This window comes from Oncorhynchus masou, chromosome 24 (genome assembly GCF_036934945.1).
Source record: "Oncorhynchus masou masou isolate Uvic2021 chromosome 24, UVic_Omas_1.1, whole genome shotgun sequence".
NCBI classification, from domain to species: domain Eukaryota; kingdom Metazoa; phylum Chordata; class Actinopteri; order Salmoniformes; family Salmonidae; genus Oncorhynchus; species Oncorhynchus masou.
In genome coordinates, this window is record NC_088235.1 from 110,086,888 (window position 1) to 110,110,367 (window position 23,480).

At 46.8% G+C, this 23,480-nt stretch overlaps 1 protein-coding gene across 5 annotated transcripts in view; it reads right to left on the reverse strand.

Moving 5' to 3' along the window:
• The window catches only part of arhgef18b (rho/rac guanine nucleotide exchange factor (GEF) 18b), a 103,274-nt gene that overhangs the window by 26,786 nt on the left and 53,008 nt on the right, over positions 1-23,480 (reverse strand). For all 5 annotated transcript variants that reach the window (XM_064936122.1, XM_064936123.1, XM_064936124.1 and 2 more), the window contains 11 exons: positions 16,696-16,808; positions 15,956-16,011; positions 11,242-11,326; positions 10,673-10,908; positions 8,088-8,213; positions 7,394-7,511; positions 6,852-7,106; positions 6,512-6,588; positions 5,354-5,532; positions 2,436-2,509; positions 2,081-2,263 (listed from right to left, as the gene is read on the reverse strand). In XM_064936122.1, coding sequence (XP_064792194.1) covers positions 2,081-2,263; positions 2,436-2,509; positions 5,354-5,532; positions 6,512-6,588; positions 6,852-7,106; positions 7,394-7,511; positions 8,088-8,213; positions 10,673-10,908; positions 11,242-11,326; positions 15,956-16,011; positions 16,696-16,808 — 1,502 coding nt within the window. The remainder of the gene's footprint in view (positions 1-2,080; positions 2,264-2,435; positions 2,510-5,353; positions 5,533-6,511; positions 6,589-6,851; positions 7,107-7,393; positions 7,512-8,087; positions 8,214-10,672; positions 10,909-11,241; positions 11,327-15,955; positions 16,012-16,695; positions 16,809-23,480) is intronic.

Here is a 23,480-nt window from a genome sequence, read left to right on the forward strand (position 1 = left end):
GCCTAGGACCAAGAGGCATGGAGAGACAGCCTTTTAACTATCCCAAAGCCTCGGACCAAGAGGCATGGAGAGACAGCCTTTTAACTATCCCAAAGCCTCGGACCAAGAGGCATGGAGAGACAGCCTTTTAACTATCCCAAAGCCTAGGACCAGAAGGCATGGAGAGACAGCCTTTAGTTACTGAATAGCCTGCCAGAGGGGGGCTGAAACTGTGGACGTACGGGATTGGGCAGACTTGATACAACATTTTGAACAGTAATGTATTGTTGTCTCTACCTTCTTGCCCTTTGTGCTGTTGTCTGTGCTCAATAATGTTTGTACCCTGTCATGTTGCTGCCATGTTGTCGTCATGTTGCTGCCATGTTGTCGTCATGTCATGTTGCTACCATGTTGTCGTCATGTTGCTACCATGTTGCTACCATGTTGTCGTCATGTTGCTACCATGTTGTCGTCATGTTGCTACCATGCTGTCGTCATGTTGCTACCATGTTGTCGTCATGTTGCTACCTTGTTGTCGTCATGTTGCTACCATGTTGTCGTCATGTTGCTACCATGTTGTCGTCATGTTGCTACCATGTTGTCGTCATGTTGTGTTGCTACCATGCTGTTGTTGTCGTCTTAGGTCTCTCTTTACGTAGTGTTGTGTTGTCTGTGTGTTTTGTCCTATATTTTTATTGAATTTATTTTTAATCCCAGCAGGAGGCCTTTTGGTAGGCCATCTGGTAGGCCATCATTGTAAATAAGAATTTGTTCTTAACTGACTTACCTAGTTAAATAAAGGTTCAATAGATTTAAAAAAAAAAACTTAATTGGATCAGTCTGAAACGTTGCACACACACTGCTGCTACCTAGTGGCCAACATTTAAATTGCGCCTAGACTCCTAAGTGATATAATGGCCCATCTCTTGCATTTCAAAGATGGAACAAAATAAATAGAAAACGCATGTTTTTCTCTTTATATTATCTATTACCAGATCTAATGTGTTATATTCTCCTACATTAATTTCACATTTCCACAAACTTCAAAGTGTTTCCTTTCAAATGGTACCAAGAATATGCATATCCTTACTTGAGCTACAGCCAGATAGATAAGGGTGTCATTTTAGGCGAAACGTCCCTACCAGCCTAGTGTGTCAGACTCTCTTCACAATTTATTTATTTGTAGGCTATAGCCGTTAAATAATATAGCCTAAATAATTACATTTTCTTTCTTAAGCTCCCTGTCTGGCACCTGACCTGTTAATTTTATATATATTTTTTAATTTTTCCTTTTTTTATTTTTTTTATTAGATTTTTTAAATTATTAATATCACATTTACATAAGTATTCAGACCCTTTACTCAGTACTTTGTTGAAGGACCTTTGACAGCGATTACAGCCTCAAGTCATCTTGGGTAGGAAGCTACAAGCTTGGGACACCTGTATTTGGGGAGACATTTAGAGACATGTCCTGAAGCCACTCCTGCATTTAATGTTTTTATTTCACCTTTATTTAACGGGGAAAGTCAGTTAAGAACAAATTCTTATCCACCAAAAGGCGAACGGGTTCCTGCGGGGACAGGGGCCTGGGATTAAATAAAATAAATATATTATATATTGGACAAAACACATATCACGACAAGGGAGACAACACAACAGCAGCAACACATGACAACACAACATGGTAGCAACACAACATGACAACAACATGGTAGCAACACAACATGGTAGCAGTACAAAACAGGGTACAAACATTACTGGGTACAGACAACAGCACAAAGGGCAAGAAGGTAGAGACAACAATACATCACGCAAAGCAGCCACAACTGTCAGTAAGAGTGTCCATGATTGTCTTTGAATGAAGAGACTGAGATAAAACTGTCCAGTTTGAGTGTTTGGGTGTTTGTCCAGTCGCTTGCTGCAGCAAACTGAAAAGACGAGCGACCTGTTTAATATGACACACAGCCTATTTGAAATGAGAGCTTCCTTTACATGTTGTTTCCTCAAATACTTTCATTCAAATTATATATGTTTTTCCTTTCAGTACCATATGACACAGTGTGTGTTTGTGTAAGTGAGTATGTGTGTGTGTGTGTTGTACCATCAGTGATGGTCCCCTTGAGCAGTGTCTCCCCCTGGTGGAGGTCTGAGGCGTCACCTCGCAGCATTAGGCGGGGGCGGAAGGTCGTATCCTCGTGACCAGACACCAGACGCATGTCTGAAAACAGCTGCAGCTTCTCTGTCAGAAACGTCACGATCTGGGAGTCCTTCTGGCTCAGACGCTCTGGGAGAGGAGAACGGGGACAGAAAGAATTAAAGAGTTCATTGCATGAAATGCCAGGAACAGAAACATTAAAAGGTGAATGTTGACTGGTGCATGACCACCACCTAGTGGTCTAGCATCAACACGACACTATTACAAAGACGAGGCCATTGGTCGTGTCGTCGTAAGTTACCTTGGAACTCGTTGAATCTGGCGGCTCGAGCCTCCTCCTGCTCACTGTAGAGTCTCTCCTCAGTGTGTGGACAACTATCGAGAGAGAGAGAGAGTTAGCTAGGACTCGATGCCTTGGGTTTAGATACAAAGCAGAGTTTCAACTCCAGTACTGGGGACCAACTGTGTATCGAGGTTCTCTTTTTAACTACTTACTCCCATTGAGGAGCAGAATTAAACCACCTGATGTTTTACAATATGTTCAGCTGGAGTGAAAGATAGTGTGGCGCCGTGCTTAACAACCGTAGTTGACAGGCTGTATGGTGGTGCTGGGAGAGGAGAATCCAGACCTCCATGAATTAGAAAAGTCCTTTACACAAGACAAACACTGCCAGAGTTGTTGAGTCTGTAACCGGGTACAAGACATCCCATGTCTTGTAAAAGGTCATGAAAATGAAAAATGAGAACGAAATGTCGACATTAAAACGACACAGGTCAGGCAGAGTAATGTGTTTTAATGAGCTGGGCCACGTACCCACAAAAGCATTTCAGAGTATGAGTGCTAATCTAGGATCAGTTCAATTTACGATCTTAGTAAGTAAGATAAATGGACAGATCCTAGATCGGCACTCCTACCTTAAGGGGCTTTGTGGATATGGGCCCTGGAGTGAAACAGAGCATACATAAGATGGGTCCTCAGTGCTGCAGCAATACCTGTAAACGAGCTGTACGGCCGAGAGGGGGGCGTGGTACGGCCGAGAGGGGGGGCGTGGTACGGCCGAGAGGGGGGGGCGTGGTACGGCCGAGAGGGGGGGCGTGGTACGGCCGAGAGGGGGGGCGTGGTACGGCCGAGAGGGGGGCGTGGTACGGCCGAGAGGGGGGGCGTGGAACGGCCGAGAGGGGGGCGTGGTACGGCCGAGAGGGGGGGCGTGGTACGGCCGAGAGGGGGGCGTGGTACGGCCGAGAGGGGGGGCGTGGTACGGCCGAAAAAAGTACGAGCGTTTATGTCCGCTTCCTCTGGACTTTTCTCTTCTGCTGTGACTGTACACCTTCCCATTTACTCCCCACACACGCCAAGCCCCTCCCCACACACGCCAAGCCCCTCCCCACACACGCCAAGCCCCTCCCCACACACGCCAAGCCCCTCCCCACACACGCCAAGCCCCTCCCCACACACGCCAAGCCCCTCCCCACACACGCCAAGCCCCTCCCCACACACGCCAAGCCCCTCCCCACACACGCCAAGCCCCTCCCCACACACGCCAAGCCCCTCCCCAAGCACACGCCAAGCCCCTCCCCAAGCACACGCCAAGCCCCTCCCCAAGCCCCTCCCCAAGCACACGCCAAGCCCCTCCCCAAGCACACGCCAAGCCCCTCCCCAAGCACACGCCAAGCCCCTCCCCAAGCACACGCCAAGCCCCTCCCCAAGCACACGCCAAGCCCCTCCCCAAGCACACATTAAAGTTTTCATTTTTGGTTCTATCAGGGATGCCCAACCTTCTTCCTGGAGATCTACTGCCCTGTGGGTTTTCACTCCAACCTTCTTCCTGGAGATCTACCGTCCTGTGGGTTTTCAGTCCAACCCTAATTTAACACAGCTGATTATACTTATTAGCTGCTCAACAAGACCTGAACTAACTTAAATCAGATATGCTAAATTAGAGTTGGGCCCGAAAACCTACAGGACACTATCTCTCCAGGAAGAGGGTTGGGCAGTCCTATAGGCCTGGCATATTCAAAGGTTCAAGGACCTTGATTGGGTTATTTTGCCTAAAAACCTTTAGGTCTACCTCTAGAAGAAAAAAGAACAACTCGGTATCGCTTCCCAGCCTGGCCAAAACAGTGTTGAGCATCCCCAGTGGCTCTGCAAGCAAGGGGAGAGGATATTCTCCAGGAAACATCGCATGAGCCTGCAGCCACAAACTACCCAAACTCGCGTTTCTAGAAATTAATTCAAAGTCATTTTTAGCTTAATTTGTATTTACTTCTAAGTAAGTCAAAGCCTATATGCATAATTTATAGACTGTAATGATTTAATACAACAAAACGCTATTTAAATGCAGAGGACTTTATGTTCCTTCCAGCCTATTGTCGTAAATGCTTCACAATGTATCTCTTTGTAGGCTATAGCCTTGAAATAATTGAAATAATATTGCCTAAATAATTCATTTTCCTTCTTAGACTCCCTGTCTGGCTCCTGAACTATTTACAGTGTTTATATGCTGTTTAATATGACATGTAGCCTATTTGAAATGATAAGCACTTCTTACAGTCACCTTTTCATGTAGTTTATTAAAATACTTTTCATTACAATCCATATGGTTTGGTTTCAATACTTCACAACCAAATGGTAGGTCCCGGTAGTCACAACAATAGATGTGTGTTGGTTAAAATGGTAGGTCCCGGTAGTCACAACAATAGATGGGGTGTTGGTTAAATGGTAGGTCCCGGTAGTCACAACAATAGATGGGTGTCGGTTAAATGGTAGGTCCCGGTAGTCACAACAATAGATGGGTGTCGGTTAAATGGTAGGTCCCGGTAGTCACAACAATAGATGGGTGTCGGTTAAATGGTAGGTCCCGTTAGTCACAACAATAGATGGGTGTTGGTTAAATGGTAGGTCCCGGTAGTCACAACAATAGATGGGTGTTGGTTAAATGGTAGGTCCCGGTAGTCACAACAATAGATGGGTGTTGGTTAAATGGTAGGTCCCGGTAGTCACAACAATAGATGGGTGTTGGTTAAATGGTAGGTCCCGGTAGTCACAACAATAGATGGGTGTTGGTTAAATTGTCATTTGAAATTAATGGAGCGAATTTCGAGAGGCAATTTTTTTTCCCTTCTTCCTGTGAGCGCAGAGAGGAGCCTTTCCAACCACTCAACTCTACTAACATGCTCTGGTGTGTGTGTGTGTGTGTGTGTGTGTGTGTGCGTGCGTACCTCTCCACGGCCTGCCGGATGTGTGTCATCCAGGAGTTACGCTCCTCCTTGGAGGCGGTGTGGATCTCGTACATCTCCGGCTCATTGGAGGAGGCGCAGATCAGGAACATGGCCCTCTCCTCGTGGGCCACCTCCCTCACTATCAACTTCTGAAGGGAGATCACTGAGGGCTTGTTGTCCTAGGGAGTGGGGGGGGAGGAGTCAAGGCAGCTACAAGTCACATTGAAAGAGAAAAACAGCAGAAAGCAAAACGGAGGAACTTTACATAGTTCTTGACGAGGGCTCTCCAACCCTGTTCCTGGAGAGCTACCCTCCTGTAGGTTTACACCAGGTCTCTCCAACCCTGTTCCTGGAGAGCTACCCTCCTGTAGGTTTACACCAGGGCTCTCCAACCCTGTTCCTGGTTACCCCACCCTCCTGTAGGTTTACACCAGGGCTCTCCAACCCTGTTCCTGGAGAGCTACCCTCCTGTAGGTTTACACCAGGGCTCTCCAACCCTGTTCCTGGTTACCCCACCCTCCTGTAGGTTTACACCAGGGCTCTCCAACCCTGTGCCTGGAGAGCTACCCTCCTGTAGGTTTACACCAGGTCTCTCCAACCCTGTTCCTGGTTACCCCACCCTCCTGCAGGTTTACACCAGGGCTCTCCAACCCTGTGCCTGGTTACCCCACCCTCCTGTAGGTTTACACCAGGGCTCTCTAACCCTGTTCCTGGAGAGCTACCCTCCTGTAGGTTTACACCAGGTCTCTCCAACCCTGTTCCTGGTTACCCCACCCTCCTGTAGGTTTACACCAGGGCTCTCTAACCCTGTTCCTGGAGAGCTACCCTCCTGTAGGTTTACACCTGTTCTCTCCAACCCTGTTCCTGGAGAGCTACCCTCCTGCAGGTTTACACCAGGGCTCTCCAACCCTGTGCCTGGTTACCCCACCCTCCTGTAGGTTTACACCAGGGCTCTCCAACCCTGTGCCTGGTTACCCCACCCTCCTGCAGGTTTACACCAGGATGAGTAGTTCTCCAGGAACAAGGTTGGAGAGCCCTGGTCTAGACAGATAAACAGAAGCAGCGGTGTCTTAACTTTCTGTTGAGAGTTGTACGACAGATTTGTTCAAGTCGTTCCAGAGTGGAAACCATGAACTGACATTAGACTTCCCGACTCACCACCGAGGAGAAAACATATCTCTGGTCCTTGTCTTGGAGTAACAAAAGCACGTCGGACAGCAGCACAGCCACAATATCTGAAATGGAACAGGAGTTACATTTTGAGACCTGTGTGAGATCAACACAGACAGAAGAGAAAACAGAAGATCATTTCAGATTATTGGAGGCAGGGTTGGGGTCAATTTCATTTAAATTATAGACAATTCAGAAAAAAAAGAAAAAAAAATCCAAATTTTTCCCAATTGAAAAGCATTTGAAGATAATTGGAAGTTCTGCACACTTCCTGAATTGACTGGAGTTGAAATTAAATTGAACCCTGACCCGAGGGCCATCCTGTTACCTTTGAGTCTGCCGGAGGCGGCCTTGTGGTTGGCCGTCCCCTCGTGCAGCAGCCTGCGTCGACCCTGGGACAGGTCCTCTCTGTGGAACACACGGCCATCTTTGATCTTGCCGAGGGACTTGGGCTCCATCTTGTGGGCGATGTCTCGGAGTCGCGCGGCCTTCTCATGCAGGTTGACCATGGCATCCACTTGGACGATGCAGTCTTTAATCAGACTAAGAGACCTGGTCAACTCCTCGTGTTCCTCCGTACCCACTGGAGGGAGGAAAGACCCAGACTGACTTCAGACAAACAGAATGTTACGGAGAACTTTTATCTCTCTTAGCTCTTTAGGGTTTCAGGCTGCGTATCCGTAAGGCACTTTGTGACGACTGCTGATGTAAGAAAGGGCTTTATAAAATAAATTTGATTGATTAGGTAAGGGAGATATGATGTTGTTCTTTCTATTCCATTAGTCTAACAGAAAGTTGGGCCTAAATCTCAAGCGTTATCAGACAGGAGAGGACCAAGTACATAAATGCTGTGTTTACTGCCCTCTGTACCTTCTGTATTCTGCACGATACGGTCCACCAGCACAGGGTACTTGGTGATGCGTTGTGTCACCAGGAGGATACACTCAGTCACTCCTAATCTTCTCACAACGGACAAATTATTGACTTTCTGGAAGAAGGAAAAAAAAAAGGACCATTTAGTGCAATCACCAAATGTTTCTGGTAACACACAGGAGGCCACAATATCTGGATGTGAAAAAAACCTCACCTTCATAAATAACCCACTGTCATGAATGTTTCACTTCCTCTTAAAAAAAAAGAAGAAGAGGCAATTCGCAGTTGTTGCATACATTTGTGGACTTAATGATATACTCATTGATTTTGAAGAATATAACTTGCCTCATGAGCTTAGTGGTAACTGTGGTACCCCATCGGAAACCAAACTATATGCTTGTTTTACTACATTGTAAATGTAAACAAACACTGTAGAACCTCAAATAATGCATAAAAATATAAAATGTTGATTTCATGGATGGGTCAGTCCTTGCATCAATAGCTATTGTTTATGAATTCTAGAGAGTGGTTACATTTCTCCAGGCTCACCCCTCAGCTTTTGACCCAAAAAAGGAGGCGGGGGTGACTGCTTTGTATCCTTTCAACTGCAGATAGTCCCTTTAAGTTAGCAGATGGGTCCACCATCTTTGTCAATTTCTCAACGACAGTAATGGAATCGGTAACAACCAACCCGAATGAGGTTCTGGAACTTCTTGTTGTTGTGTAGTTGCTCCTTGTAGTAGCTGACAGCCTCGGTGTGGTGGCTGCAGAAATCACCATAGTTCTCCTTCATCCGATCCCCTTTCTCACCTGAAAACTGGAGAGGAGACAGGGATGAGATCTGAGGAGACCTTATTCAGCTGATACAACTCTCAGTAGATAGTCTGCTCTGATTACCTTCTCTCTTTGACAGGTTCAACCAAACCAAAGCAAAATATGGTTTGAATATATTGTATGCATTATCCTTTTGAATATATAGTATATATTATCCCTTTGAATATTTGGTATACACTATTTTTTGATGTATAGTATGCATTATCTTTTTGAATATATAGTATGGATTCTCCTTTGAATATACAGTGTGCATTATCCCTTTGAATATATAGTATGCATTATCCCTTTGAACATATAGTATGCATTATCCCTTTGAATATATAGTATGCATTATCCGTTTGAATATATGGTATGCATTATCCCTTTGAATATATAGTATGCATTATCCTTTTGGATATATAGTATGCATTATCCTTTTGAATATATACAGTGCGTTTGGAAAGTATTCAGACCCCTTGACTTTTTACACATTTTGTTACGTTACAGCCTTATTCTAAAATGTATTAAATCGTTCCCCCCCCTCATCAATCTACACACAAAACCCCATATTGACTAGCACATTTATTTAAAAAAAAAAAATGTTTTATTTTATTTGTACCTTTATTTAACTAGGCAAGTCAGTTAAGAACAAATTCTTATTTTCAATGACGGCCGAGGAACAGTGGGTTAACTGCCTGTTCAGGGGCCGAAGACAGATTTTTAACTTGTCAGCTCGGGGATTCAATCGAGCAACCTTTTGGTTACTGGCCCAACGCTCTAACCACTAGGCTACCTGCCCATCGCTCTAACCACTAGGCCTACCTGCCCATCGCTCTAACCACTAGGCCTACCTGCCCATCGCTCTAACCACTAGGTCTACCTGCCCATCGCTCTAACCACTAGGCCTACCTGCCCATCGCTCTAACCACTAGGCCTACCTGCCCATCGCTCTAACCACTAGGCCTACCTGCCCATCGCTCTAACCACTAGGCCTACCTGCCCATCGCTCTAACCACTAGGCTACCTGCCCTTCGCTCCAAACACTAAGCTACCCTGCAGCCCCTCCACTCCAACCACTAGGTTACCTGCAGCCCCTCCACTCCAACCACTAGGCTACCTGCAGCCCCTCCACTCCAACCACTAGCCTACCCTGCCGCCCCTCCACTCCAACCACTAGGCTACCTGCCCTTCGCTCCAAACACTAAGCTACCCTGCAGCCCCTCCACTCCAACCACTAGGTTACCTGCCGCCCCTCCACTCCAACCACTAGCCTAACCTGCCGCCCCTCCACTCCAACCACTAGGCTACCTGCAGCCCCTCAACTCCAACCACTAGGCTACCTGCAACCCTCCACTCTAACCACTAGGCTACCCTGCAGCCCTCCACTCTAACCACTAGGCTACCCTGCAGCCCCTCCACTCTAACCACTAGGCTACCCTGCAGCCCCTCCACTCTAACCACTAGGCTACCTGCAGCCCCTCCACTCTAACCACTAGGCTACCCTGCAGCCCCATAAGTATTCAGACATTTTACTCAGTACTTTGTTGAAGCGCCTTGGACAACGATTAAAGCCTCGAGTCTTCTTGGGTATGACGCTACATCCTCTCAAGCTCTGTCAGGTAGGGTTCGGTCAGAGTGATCATCGGGTTCTTGGTTCATCTCCCTGACCAAGGCCCTTCTCCCCCGATTGCTCAGTTTTCTGGGCAGCAAGCTCTAGGAAGAGTCTTGGTGGTTCCAAACTTCTTCCATTTAAGAATGATTGAGGCCACTGTGTTCTTGGGGCACTTCAATGCTGCAGAATATTTTTGATGCCGTTCCCCAGATCTGTGCCTCGACACAATCCTGTCTCGGAACTCTACGGACAATTCCTTCGACCTCATGGCTTGGTTTTTGCTCTGACATCCACTGTCAACTGCAGCACCTTATATAGACAGGTGTGCGCCTTTCTAAATCATGTCCAATCAATTGAATTTCCCACAGGTGGACTCCAATCAAGTTGTAGAAACATTTCAAGGATGATCAATGGAAACAGGATGCACCTGAGCTCAATTTCGAGTCTCATAGCAAAGGGTCTGAATACTAATGTAAATAAGGTATTAATTTATTTTTAATACATTTGAAAACATTTCTAAAAGCCTGTTTTCGCTTTCTCATTATGGGGTTTTGTGTGCAGATTAAAGAAGATTTGTATGTATTTAATCCATTTTAGAATCAGGCTGTAACGTAACAAAATGTAGGAAAAGTCAAGGGGTCTGAATACTTTCCGTGGGGCGCTGTACATTATCTTTTTGTCTTATAAAGGGGAAGAGGAATTCAGAGAGGAACACTGTTGACGTAATTGGGACACAGCTTCTGATTTGTGGCACTCAACCTGCAAAGTGAACCAAAACACAAGCCAATTCAGTCACTGTGTGTGTGTTTGTGTATGACTGTACGAATGTGTGTGGAGTGCGTTGTCTGAACCTGTGTGGTGAGGATGTCAGCGAGTCTCTGTATGTTGTAGTTCCTGTCGCTGCCGGGCTGCGTGGAGTCTCGGCGCCGCTCTTTTAGGCGGGACAGGAAGCTTGTGTGCAGCTCCAGCAGGCTCTCTAGGCGCGGGAACAGCTCGTCCATCTGGAGGTGCTCCTTCAGCTCCCTCATGTAAACACGCAGCATGATCTTCAGGGTCCGTACGTGGTGCATCTCTGTCTGCATCAGCTCTGTCGGGAGACGGACGGTTCAACATCTAGTTTGTCTTTAAAAAAGGCATTTCCTTTTCAACCATAATTGACTTTAGGTGAATAATAAAACAATGGCAAGTCCAGACAAACAGAAAAATGGTATGAGTTCCTCCATATCTCTACTGTAGCTTAACCACGGAAATGTAACTATATAAACACAACGAAAGTGGTACGAGTTCCTCCATACCTCTACTGTAGCTTAACCACGGAACTACATACGTAACTATAACTACATAAACACATGAAAGCCTAAATATAAAAGACTAAATGTAACATGAAATGTCTAAAAACATAGAAGACGGTGAACTGTACCGTAGATAACGTCCTGTCTCTTGACCGTCTCCTTGGTGTATTTCTTCAGGTAGTGCTGGTCCACAGCCAGACTCCATGACTCCACCTATAATATACAATACATTAGATCATTCAATAAATTATAACATCATACACAAATATACAATATTAACATACAGTACCAGTCAAAAGTTTGGACACCTACTCATTCAAGGGTTTTTATTTTTACTATTTTCTACATTGTAGAATAATAGGGAAGACATCGAAACTATGAAATAACACATGAAATCATGTAGTAACTAACAAAAAGTGTTAAACAAATCAAAATATATTTTATATTTGAGATTCTTCAAAGTAGCCACCCTTTGCCTTGATTACAGCTTTGCACACTCTTGGCATTCTCTCAACCAGTTTCATGAGGAATGCTTTTCGAACAATCTTGAAAGTGTTCCCACATATGCTGAGCAATTGTTGGCTGCTTTTTCTTCACTCTGCGCTCCAACTCATCCCAAACCATCTCAATTGGTTTGAGGTCAGGTGATTGTGAAGGCCAGGTCATCTGATGGAGCACTCCATCACTCTCCTCCTTGGTCAAATAGCACTTACACCGCATGAGGTGTGTTTGGGGTCATTGTCCTGTTGAAAAATAATAATAATCATAGTCCCACTGAGCGCAAACTAGATGGGATGGCGTATCGATGCAGAATGTTGTGGTAGCCATGCTGGTAAAGTGTTCCTTGTATTCTAAATAAATCACTGACAGTGTTACCAGCAAAGCACCCCCACAGAATCACACCTCCTCCTCCATACGTCACGGTGGGAACCACACATGCAGAGATCATCCGTTCATCTACTCTGCGTCTCACAAAGGCTGGAACCAAAAATCTCAAATTTGGACTCCTCAGACCAAATGACAAATTTCCACCGGTCTAATGTCCATTGCTCATGTTTCTTGCCCCAAGCAAGTCTCTTCTTCTTATTGGTGTCCTTCAGTAGTGGTTTCTTTGCAGTAATTCGACCATGAAGGCCTGATTCACGCAGTCTCCTCTGAACTGTTAATGTTGAGATGTGTCCGTTACTTGAACTCGGTGAAGTATTTATTTGGGCTGCAATCTGAGGCTGGTAACTCTAATGAACTTATCCTCTGCAGCAGAGGTAACTCTGGGTCTTCCTCCCCTGTGATGGTCTTCATGAGAGCCAGTTTCATCATAGAGATTGATGGTTTTTGCAACTGCACTTGAAGAAACTGTCAATTTTTTTAAATATTCCAGACTGACTGACCTACATGTCTTAAATTAATGATGGACTGTTGTTTATCTTTGCTTATTTGAACAGGTCTTGCCATAATATGGACTTGGTCGATAGGGCCATCTTCTGTATACCACCCTTACCTCGTCACAATACAACTGATTGCCTGAAATGCATTAGGAAGGAAAGAAATTCCACAAATTAACAAGACACCTGTTAATTGAAATGCATTCCAGGTGACTAACTCAGGAAGCTGGTTGAGAGAATGCCAAGTGTGTGCAAAGCTGTCATCAAGGCAAATGGTGGCTACTTTGAAGAGTGTGTGTGTGTGTGTATATTACACACACACACACAGATGAAGTCGGAAGTTTACATACACTTCGGTTGGAGTCATTAAAACTTGTTTTTTCGACCACTCCACAAATTTCTTATTAAACTATAATTTTGGCAAGTCGGTTAGGGCATCTACTTTGTGCATGACACAAGTAATTTTTACAACAATTGTTAACAGATTATTTCACTTACAATTCATTGTATCACAATTCCAGTGGGTCAGACGTTTACATACACTAAGTTGACTTTCCGTTTAAAAACAGCTTTGAAAATTCCAGAAAATTATGTCATGGCTTTAGCAGATTCTGATAGGCTAATTGACATCATTTGAGTCAATTGGAGGTGTACCTGTGGATGTATTTCAAGGCCTACCTTCAAACTCAGTGCTTCTTTGCTTGACATCATGGGAAAATCAAAAGAAATCAGCCAAGACCTCAGAAAAAAAATTGTAGACCTCCACAAGTCTGGTTCATTCTTGGGAGCAATTTCCAAACGCCTGAAGGTACTACGTTCATCTGTACAAACAATAGTACGCAAGTATAAACACCATGGGACCACGCATCAGTCATAGAACGCATCTCCTTCCTGAGCGCTGTCTTTAGAGATTAACGTACTTTGGTGCGAAAAGTGCAAATCAATCTCAGAACAACAGCAAAGGACCTTGTGAAGATGCTGGAGGAAACAGGTACCAAAGTATCTATATCCACAGTAAAATGAGTCCGATATCGACATAACCTGAAAGGCCGCTCAGCAAGGAAGGAGCCACTGCTCCAAAACAGCCATAACAAAGCCAGATTACAGTTTGCAACTGCACATGGGGACAAAGAATGCACTTTTTGGAGAAATGTCCTCTGGTCTGATGAAACAAAAATAGAACTGTTTGGCCATAATGACCATCGTTATGTTTGGAGGAAAAAGGGGGAGGCTTGCAAGCCGAAGAACACCATTCCAACCGTGAAGCACGGGTGTGGCAGCATCATGTTGTGGGGGTGCTTTGCTGCAGGAGGGACTGGTGCACTTCACAAAATAGATGGCATCATGAGGTCGGAAAATTATGTGGATATATTGAAGCAACATCTCAAGACATCAGTCAGGAAGTTAAAGCTTGTTTGCAAATGGGTCTTCCAAATGGACAACGACCCCAAGCAAACTTCCAAAGTTGTGTCAAAATGGCTTAAAAACAACAAAGTCAGGGCCTCCCGGGTGGCGCAGTGGTCTAGGGCACTGCATCGCTAGCTGTGCCACCAGAGACTCTGGGTTCGCGACCGGGAGGTCCGTGGGGTGGCGCACAGTTGGCCTAGCGTCGTCCGGGTTAGGGAGGGTTTGGCCGGCAGGGATATCCTTGTCTCATCGCGCACCAGCGACTCCTGTGGCGGGCCGGGCGCAGTGCACGCTAACCAAGGTCGCCAGGTGCATGGTGTTTCCTCCGACACATTAAATTGATGGACTGTTGTTGGCTTCTGGGTTGGATGCGCGCTGTGTTAAGAAGCAGTGCGTTTTGGTTGGGTTGTGTTTCGGAGGATGCATGGCTTTCGACCTTCGCCCGTACGGGAGTTGTAGCGATGAGACAAGATAGTAACTACTAAACAATTGGACACCACGAAATTGGAGAGAAAAAGGGGGTTAAAAAATTAAATAAAAAATAAAAAAACATTGGAGTGGCCATCACAAAGCCCTGACCTCAAACCTATAGAACATTTGTGGGCAGAACTGAAAACCTGTGTGCGAGCATGGAGGCCTACAAACCTGACTCAGTTACACCAGCTGTTAGGAGGAATGGGTCAAAATTCAAACTTACTGTGGGAAGCTTGTGGAAGGCTCCCCGAAACATTTAACCCAAGTTAAACAATTTAAAGGCAATGCTACCAAATACACTCAATTAGTATGTATGCTTCTGACCCACTGGGAATTTGATGAAATAAATAAAATCTGAAATAAATCACTCTCCACTATTATACTGACATTTCACATTCTTAAAATAAAGTGGTGATCCTAAATGACAGGGAATTTTTACTAGGATTAAATGTCAGGAATTGCGAAAAACTGAGTTTAAATGTATTTGGCTAAGGTGTATGTAAACTTCAGACGTGTGTGTGTGTGTGTGTGTGTGTGTGTGTGTGTATATATATATATATATATATATATATATATATATATATATATATAAATAAAACATGTAAAGTGTTGGTCCCGTGTTTCACGAGCTGAAATGTTCCATACGCACAATTTTTTTTATTTCTCTCAAATTTTGTGCACAGATGTTAAATGCACACTAACAGACTTCAGCTGTGTGTGTGATATATATATATATATATACATACACACACACTGAACAAAAAACGCATCATATAACAATTTCAAAGATTTTACTGAGTTACAGTTCATATGAGGAAATCAGTCAATTTAAATAAATAGCTCTAATCTATGGGTTTCACATGGCTTGGAACAGTCATCTGTTGATCACAGATGGCAAAAAAATAACTCACAATGGGCCTCAGGATCTCATCAGGGTATTTCTGTGCATTCAAATTGCCATCGATAAAATGCAATTGTGTTCGTTGTCCGTAGTTTATGCCGTAGCTTATGCCTGCCCATACCATAACCCCTCCGCCACCATAGGGCACTCTGTTCACAACGTTGACATCAGCAAACCGCTCACCCACAGAACACCATTACACGTGGTCGGCGGTTGTGAGGCCGGTTGGACGTACTGCCAAATTCTCTAAAATGACATTGGATACGGCTTATGGTAGAGAAATGTACATTAAATTATCTGGCAAAAGCTCTGGTGGACATTCCTGCAGTCAGCATGCCAATTGAACGCTCCCTCAAAACTTGAGACATCTGTGGCATTGTGTTGTGACAAAACTGCACATTTTAGAGTGACCTTTTATTGTCCCCAGCACAAGGTGCACCTGTGTAATGACCATGTTTAATCAGCTTCTTGAAATGCCACACCTGTCAGGTGGATGGATCATCTTGGCAAAGGAGAAATGCACACTAACAGGAATGTAACATCTGTGCACAAAATTTGAGAGAAATACATTTTTTTGTGCGTATGGAACATTTCTGAGATCTTTTATTTCAGCTCGTGAAACACGGGACCAACGCTTTACATGCTGCGTTTATATTTGAGTGTATAATAATATAATACCTCCAGGTCCTGGGCATCAGACTCCAGATCAGCTCGAAATGCAGAGTAGTACGCATCTGGTGAAAGGGAGGGGCACAGAACAACGCAGGTCAAATGATTAGTGTGTGTGTGCAGCACAAAGCAATGCAAACTGTATTTTGAATGTAATCAATAGGTGATGTTTGTAATTGTCGCATCATATGATTTACCAACGTGTGCAAGTCAATGTTAACAGTAATAATCCGAGCCACGCACCGGTCAGTAGAACCCATACTGACCTACCACGGTCTGGGTGGATGCCTGGTTGTCTTCCCACTGTAGCAGCTCTAGGAGCTACAGGACTCCCACACAGCCTCGGCTCTCCTCCACACACTGGCTTAATGAAACTGGCCCCATCTCCCTCCCCATTGCCCACAATATCTACATGTCAGTTACATTACTTACTGTAACAGACAACCAACCCCCCCCCCCCTATTAGAGCTACCCCCCTATTAGAGCTACCCCCCTATTAGAGCTACCCCCCTTTTAGAGCTACCGTCCTGCAGGCTCTCTCCAACTCTAATCTAACACACCTAATTCTACTAATCAGCTGCTCACCAGGATTCAGCTGAATCAGGTTAGTTACAACAGGGTTGGTGCAAAAGCCTGCACACCCAGTAGCAGTTGTCCACCCTCACCCCGGGTACGGCACCCTCGCACCGGGTACAGCACCCTCGCATCTGAGCTGCGACGAGCAGCAGTTCCCTCTCTAACTTACTCACCTTCTACAACGATGGAGTCAGTGGTGGATGGGGCCAGGGAGACGGCGTCCTCATTGAAGCGCTTGATCCCAGAGCGTAGGCTGTCCGGTTCGTCCATGTCCCCTGAGAGGGATCTGAAAGAGGAGCGACACAGGTCTAGAGGGGCATACTTGTACAGACGACAGACTACTGTACACTCGCACAGCTCCATACTGAAGACACAGAGAGACTACATTAACAATACGAGACCATAGGAGACAGGGACGGACGGCTCGGGCTAGACCGGCGGCTCGGGCTAGACCGGCGGCTCGGGCTAGACCGGCGGCTCGGGCTAGACCGGCGGCTCGGGCTAGACCGGCGGCTCGGGCTAGACCGGCGGCTAAAGACAACAGCAGTCCAGGGGGTTATAGTCTACATGCTAAGAGTGACTACATTACAACCACCACTACCACAAATGACAACACAGCTTCAAGCCTCCCTCCTGCAGCCTGTCTACCACAGCCTGTCTTCAGGTCCGTAGCTGCTGCATTGCATCTCTATTAAAATATCATCACAGAGAAGTAGACAAAATAATTTAAGCTGACAGGCAAGAAAGTAGAAAGTCACAAATTACACACACCACAGCCACCAGAATCTGTTCACAAAGGTAAAACACAGACAGTAAAGGTGCATCAGAGACAGAGACGAAATAACGGCTTCTATCACCATCAGACTGTTGAACAGCTTCTATCACCATCAGACTGTTGAACAGCTTCTATCACCATCAGACTGTTGAACAGCTTCTATCACCATCAGACTGTTGAACAGCTTCTATCACCATCAGACTGTTGAACAGCTTCTATCACCATCAGACTGTTGAACAGCTTCTATCACCATCAGACTGTTGAACAGCTTCTATCACCATCAGACTGTTGAACAGCTTCTATCACCATCAGACTGTTGAACAGCTTCTATCACCATCAGACTGTTGAACAGCTTCTATCACCATCAGACTGTTGAACAGCTTCTATTACCATCAGACTGTTGAACAGCTTCTATCACCATCAGACTGTTGAACAGCCTCTATCACCATCAGACTGTTGAACAGCCTCTATCACCATCAGACTGTTGAACAGCTTCTATCACCATCAGACTGTTGAACAGCTTCTATTACCATCAGATTGTTGAACAGCTTCTATCACCATCAGACTGTTGAACAGCTTCTATTACCATCAGACTGTTGAACAGCTTCTATTACCATCAGACTGTTGAACAGCTTCTATTACCATCAGACTGTTGAACAGCTTCTATCACCATCAGACTGTTGAACAGCTTCTATCACCATCAGACTGTTGAACAGCTTCTATCACCATCAGACTGTTGAACAGCTTCTATCACCATCAGACTGTTTAACAGCCATCATTAGCCGTCTACAAGGTGACATAGACTTACACAAGACACAAGCTATCACACCCCCCATCATACACCCACCCACCCTCACACACTGCTGCTGTAGAGACATTGAAACTCTGGTCACTTCCCGTTTTACACTGCGTATGTAAATACTGTATCCTCGACGTAGCTCATCATAATATCTCTACTAGTATACACTGTATTTTAAATGACACTATGTATTTATTACACTGGATTCTTAACACGGCTTAGTCTAATATATTGACTGTAGTACATATTCCTAGCTGATTGTGTAAATTCTCCCGGTGTACAAACGCCGGCTTCCCTCTGGTCAGAGCAGACTGGGATCTAACCGTCACAGGGTAACAAGACGGGGTCGTCTGCCTGCTTGTCAGGGACCAGTGGTGTAAATGGATCCTGGTAAGAGAGACACTCTGTACCCCCGGCATTGAACTGCTTCCTGTGTCACTGTGACCCTACTATCTGCCCTGTGACTTCCCCCAATTCTTTGTTACCGTTGTGAACATTCAACCAAAAGATAACATAACAAAAAGGCATCAGAGATGATTTATAATCTGTCGCAGAGACTGGAAACTCCCCGTGACACACCCACATTTTTTTGAGTTTTGTTTTTTAATAACTGTACCACCAGAATGTGAAATGTCACACCAGGAAAAATGAAAAACTTGATTTGTGCCATTTGGAAAATACCAAATGCGTTCTCTGCCACCAACAGCACTCCCCTGGGGAACCCAGACCACAATGTTGTAGAAACCTACAGTTACAACTGCCTCAGGCCAACCTACTGTCGGCTGCTGGAGAAGGGAGAAACCTACAGTTACAACTGCCTCAGGCCTACCTACTGTCGGCTGCTGGAGAAGGGAGAAACCTACAGTTACAACTGCCTCAGGCCAACCTACTGTCGGCTGCTGGAGAAGGGAGAAACCTACAGTTACAACTGCCTCAGGCCAACCTACTGTCAGCTGCTGGAGAAGGGAGAAACCTACAGTTACAACTGCCTCAGGCCAACCTACTGTCGGCTGCTGGAGAAGGGAGAAACCTACAGTTACAACTGCCTCAGGCCAACCTACTGTCGGCTGCTGGAGAGGGAGAAACCTAGTTACAACTGCCTCAGGCCAACCTACTGTCGGCTGCTGGAGAGGGAGAAACCTACAGTTACAACTGCCTCAGGCCAACCTACTGTCGGCTGCTGGAGAGGGAGAAACCTACAGTTACAACTGCCTCAGGCCAACCTACTGTCGACTGCTGGAGAAGGGAGAAACCTACAGTTACAACTGCCTCAGGCCAACCTACTGTCGGCTGCTGGAGAGGGAGAAACCTACAGTTACAACTGCCTCAGGCCAACCTACTGTCGGCTGCTGGAGAAGGGAGAAACCTACAGTTACAACTGCCTCAGGCCAACCTACTGTCGGCTGCTGGAGAGGGAGAAACCTACAGTTACAACTGCCTCAGGCCAACCTACTGTCGGCTGCTGGAGAAGGGAGAAACCTACAGTTACAACTGCCTCAGGCCAACCTACTGTCAGCTGCTGGAGAAGGGAGAAACCTACAGTTACAACTGCCTCAGGCCAACCTACTGTCGGCTGCTGGAGAAGGGAGAAACCTACAGTTACAACTGCCTCAGGCCAACCTACTGTCGGCTGCTGGAGAGGGAGAAACCTACAGTTACAACTGCCTCAGGCCAACCTACTGTCGGCTGCTGGAGAAGGGAGAAACCTACAGTTACAACTGCCTCAGGCCAACCTACTGTCGGCTGCTGGAGAGGGAGAAACCTACAGTTACAACTGCCTCAGGCCAACCTACTGTCGGCTGCTGGAGAAGGGAGAAACCTACAGTTACAACTGCCTCAGGCCAACCTACTGTCGGCTGCTGGAGAAGGGAGAAACCTACAGTTACAACTGCCTCAGGCCAACCTACTGTCGGCTGCTGGAGAAGGGAGAAACCTACAGTTACAACTGCCTCAGGCCAACCTACTGTCGGCTGCTGGAGAGGGAGAAACCTACAGTTACAACTGCCTCAGGCCAACCTACTGTCAGCTGCTGGAGAAGGGAGAAACCTACAGTTACAACTGCCTCAGGCCACCCTACTGTCGGCTGCTGGAGAAGGGAGAAACCTACAGTTACAACTGCCTCAGGCCAACCTACTGTCGGCTGCTGGAGAAGGGAGAAACCTAAAGTTACAACTGCCTCAGGCCAACCTACTGTCGGCTGCTGGAGAGGGAGAAACCTACAGTTACAACTGCCTCAGGCCAACCTACTGTCGGCTGCTGGAGAAGGGAGAAACCTACAGTTACAACTGCCTCAGGCCAACCTACTGTCGGCTGCTGGAGAAGGGAGAAACCTACAGTTACAACTGCCTCAGGCCAACCTACTGTTGGCTGCTGGAGAGGGAGAAACCTACAGTTACAACTGCCTCAGGCCAACCTACTGTCGGCTGCTGGAGAAGGGAGAAACCTACAGTTAAACGGTCTAGATCAGGCACGACAACAGTATCACTCATCTCCAGGGATGTTTTGACTGTACTATGTGGGAGGTATTTGAGGACAGCAGCTCTGATCTGGATGAACTCACAGATGTTGTTTCAAACTAATGTAAACGTCTGTGTTGAGTCAGTTGTGCCACTAAAACCTGTCAAATCTTCCCTAACAATAAGCCTTGGGTATCAAAACATCTCAAATCAATAGTTAATAGGAAGAAGGCAATTTATGCTGAGGGGGATGGACAGGATGTAAGAGATGTACAAAATGATCAGTTCATGCTGAGGGTGATGGACAGGATGTAGGAGATGTACAAAATGATCAGTTCATGCTGAGGGTGATAGACAGGATGTAGGAGATGTACAACGTGAGATCAGTTCATGCTGAGGGTGATAGACAGGGTGTAGGAGATGTACAACGTGAGATCAGTTCATGCTGAGGGTGATAGACAGGGTGTAGGAGATGTACAACGTGAGATCAGTTCATGCTGAGGGTGATAGACAGGGTGTAGGAGATGTACAACGTGAGATCAGTTCATGCTGAGGGTGATAGACAGGGTGTAGGAGATGTACAACGTGAGATCAGTTCATGCTGAGGGTGATGGACAGGATGTAGGAGATGTACAACGTGAGATCAGTTCATGCTGAAGGTGATAGACAGGCTTTAAGAGATGTACAACGTGAGATCAGTTCATGCTGAAGGTGATGGACAGGCTTTAAGAGATCAAAGGGCAGATACTGGTGGACAAGGAGGCATATAAGCAAAGGGTGGAGAGGAGCCTCTCCTCAGGAAACTCAAGGGTGTCCTGGCGAGGAATTAAATCTATGGCTAGTGGCCCCCACAAAGGCAGGGGAAAAACCAGTGCTGACCTTAGGCTCCCCTCAGGGACGTGTTTTGTCCCCACTCCACCACCAACACAGGCTCCCCTCAGGGATGTGTTTTGTCCCCACTCCACCACCAACACAGGCTCCCCTCAGGGACGTGTTTTGTCCCCACTCCACCACCAACACAGGCTCCCCTCAGGGACGTGTTTTGTCCCCACTCCACCACCAACACAGGCTCCCCTCAGGGACGTGTTTTGTCTCCACAGGGACGTGTTTTGTCCCCTCAGGAACGTGTTTTGTCTCCACTCCACCACCAACACAGGCTCCCCACAGGGATGTGTTTTGTCCCCACTCCACCACCAACACAGGCTCCCCTCAGGGACGTGTTTTGTCCCCACAGGGACGTGTTGTCTCCACAGGGACGTGTTTTGTCCCCACAGGGACGTGTTTTGTCTCCACAGGGACGTGTTTTGTCTCCACTCCACCACCAACACAGGCTCCCCACAGGGATGTGTTTTGTCCCCACTCCACCAACACAGGCTCCCCACAGGGATGTGTTTTGTCCCCACTCCACCAACAACACAGGCTCCCCACAGGGATGTGTTTTGTCCCCACTCCACCACCAACACAGGCTCCCCACAGGGATGTGTTTTGTCCCCACTCCACCACCAACACAGGCTCCCCACAGGGATGTGTTTTGTCCCCACTCCACCACCAACACAGGCTCCCCTCAGGGACGTGTTTTGTCCCCACAGGGACGTGTTTTGTCCCCACAGGGACGTGTTTTGTCTCCACAGGGACGTGTTTTGTCTCCACAGGGACGTGTTTTGTCTCCACTCCACCACCAACACAGGCTCCCCACAGGGATGTGTTTTGTCCCCACTCCACAACCAACACAGGCTCCCCTCAGGGACGTGTTTTGTCCCCACGGGGACGTGTTTTGTCTCCACTCCACCACTCACAGGGATGTGTTTTGTCTCCACTCCACCACTCACAGGGATGTGTTTTGTCCCCACCCCTCACAGGAATGTGTTTTGTCTCCACTCCACCACTCACAGGGATGTGTTTTGTCTCCACTCCACCACTCACAGGGATGTGTTTTGTCTCCACTCCACCACCAACACAGGCTCCCCACAGGGATGTGTTTTGTCCCCACTCCACCACCAACACAGGCTCCCCTCAGGGACGTGTTTTGTCCCCACAGGGACGTGTTGTCTCCACAGGGACGTGTTTTGTCCCCACAGGGACGTGTTTTGTCCCCACAGGGACGTGTTTTGTCTCCACTCCACCACCAACACAGGCTCCCCACAGGGATGTGTTTTGTCCCCACTCCACAACCAACACAGGCTCCCCTCAGGGACGTGTTTTGTCCCCACGGGGACGTGTTTTGTCTCCACTCCACCACTCACAGGGATGTGTTTTGTCTCCACTCCACCACTCACAGGGATGTGTTTTGTCTCCACTCCACCACTCACAGGGATGTGTTTTGTCTCCACAGGGATGTGTTTTGTCTCCACCCCACCACTCACAGGGATGTGTTTTGTCCCCACCCCTCACAGGGATGTGTTTTGTCTCCACTCCACCACTCACAGGGATGTGTTTTGTCTCCACTCCACCACTCACAGGGATGTGTTTTGTCTCCACTCCACCACTCACAGGGATGTGTTTTGTCTCCACTCCACCACTCACAGGGATGTGTTTTGTCTCCACTCCACCACTCACAGGGATGTGTTTTGTCTCCACTCCACCACTCACAGGGATGTGTTTTGCCTCCACTCCACCACTCACAGGGATGTGTTTTGTCTCCATAGGGATGTGTTTTGTCTCCACAGGGATGTGTTTTGTCTCCACTCCACCACTCACAGGGACGTGTTTTGTCCCCACAGGGACGTGTTTTGTCCCCACAGGGACGTGTTTTGTCTCCACTCCACCACTCACAGGGATGTGTTTTGTCTCCACTCCACCACTCACAGGGATGTGTTTTGTCTCCATAGGGATGTGTTTTGTCTCCACAGGGATGTGTTTTGTCTCCACTCCACCACTCACAGGGATGTGTTTTGTCTCCACTCCACCACTCACAGGGATGTGTTTTGT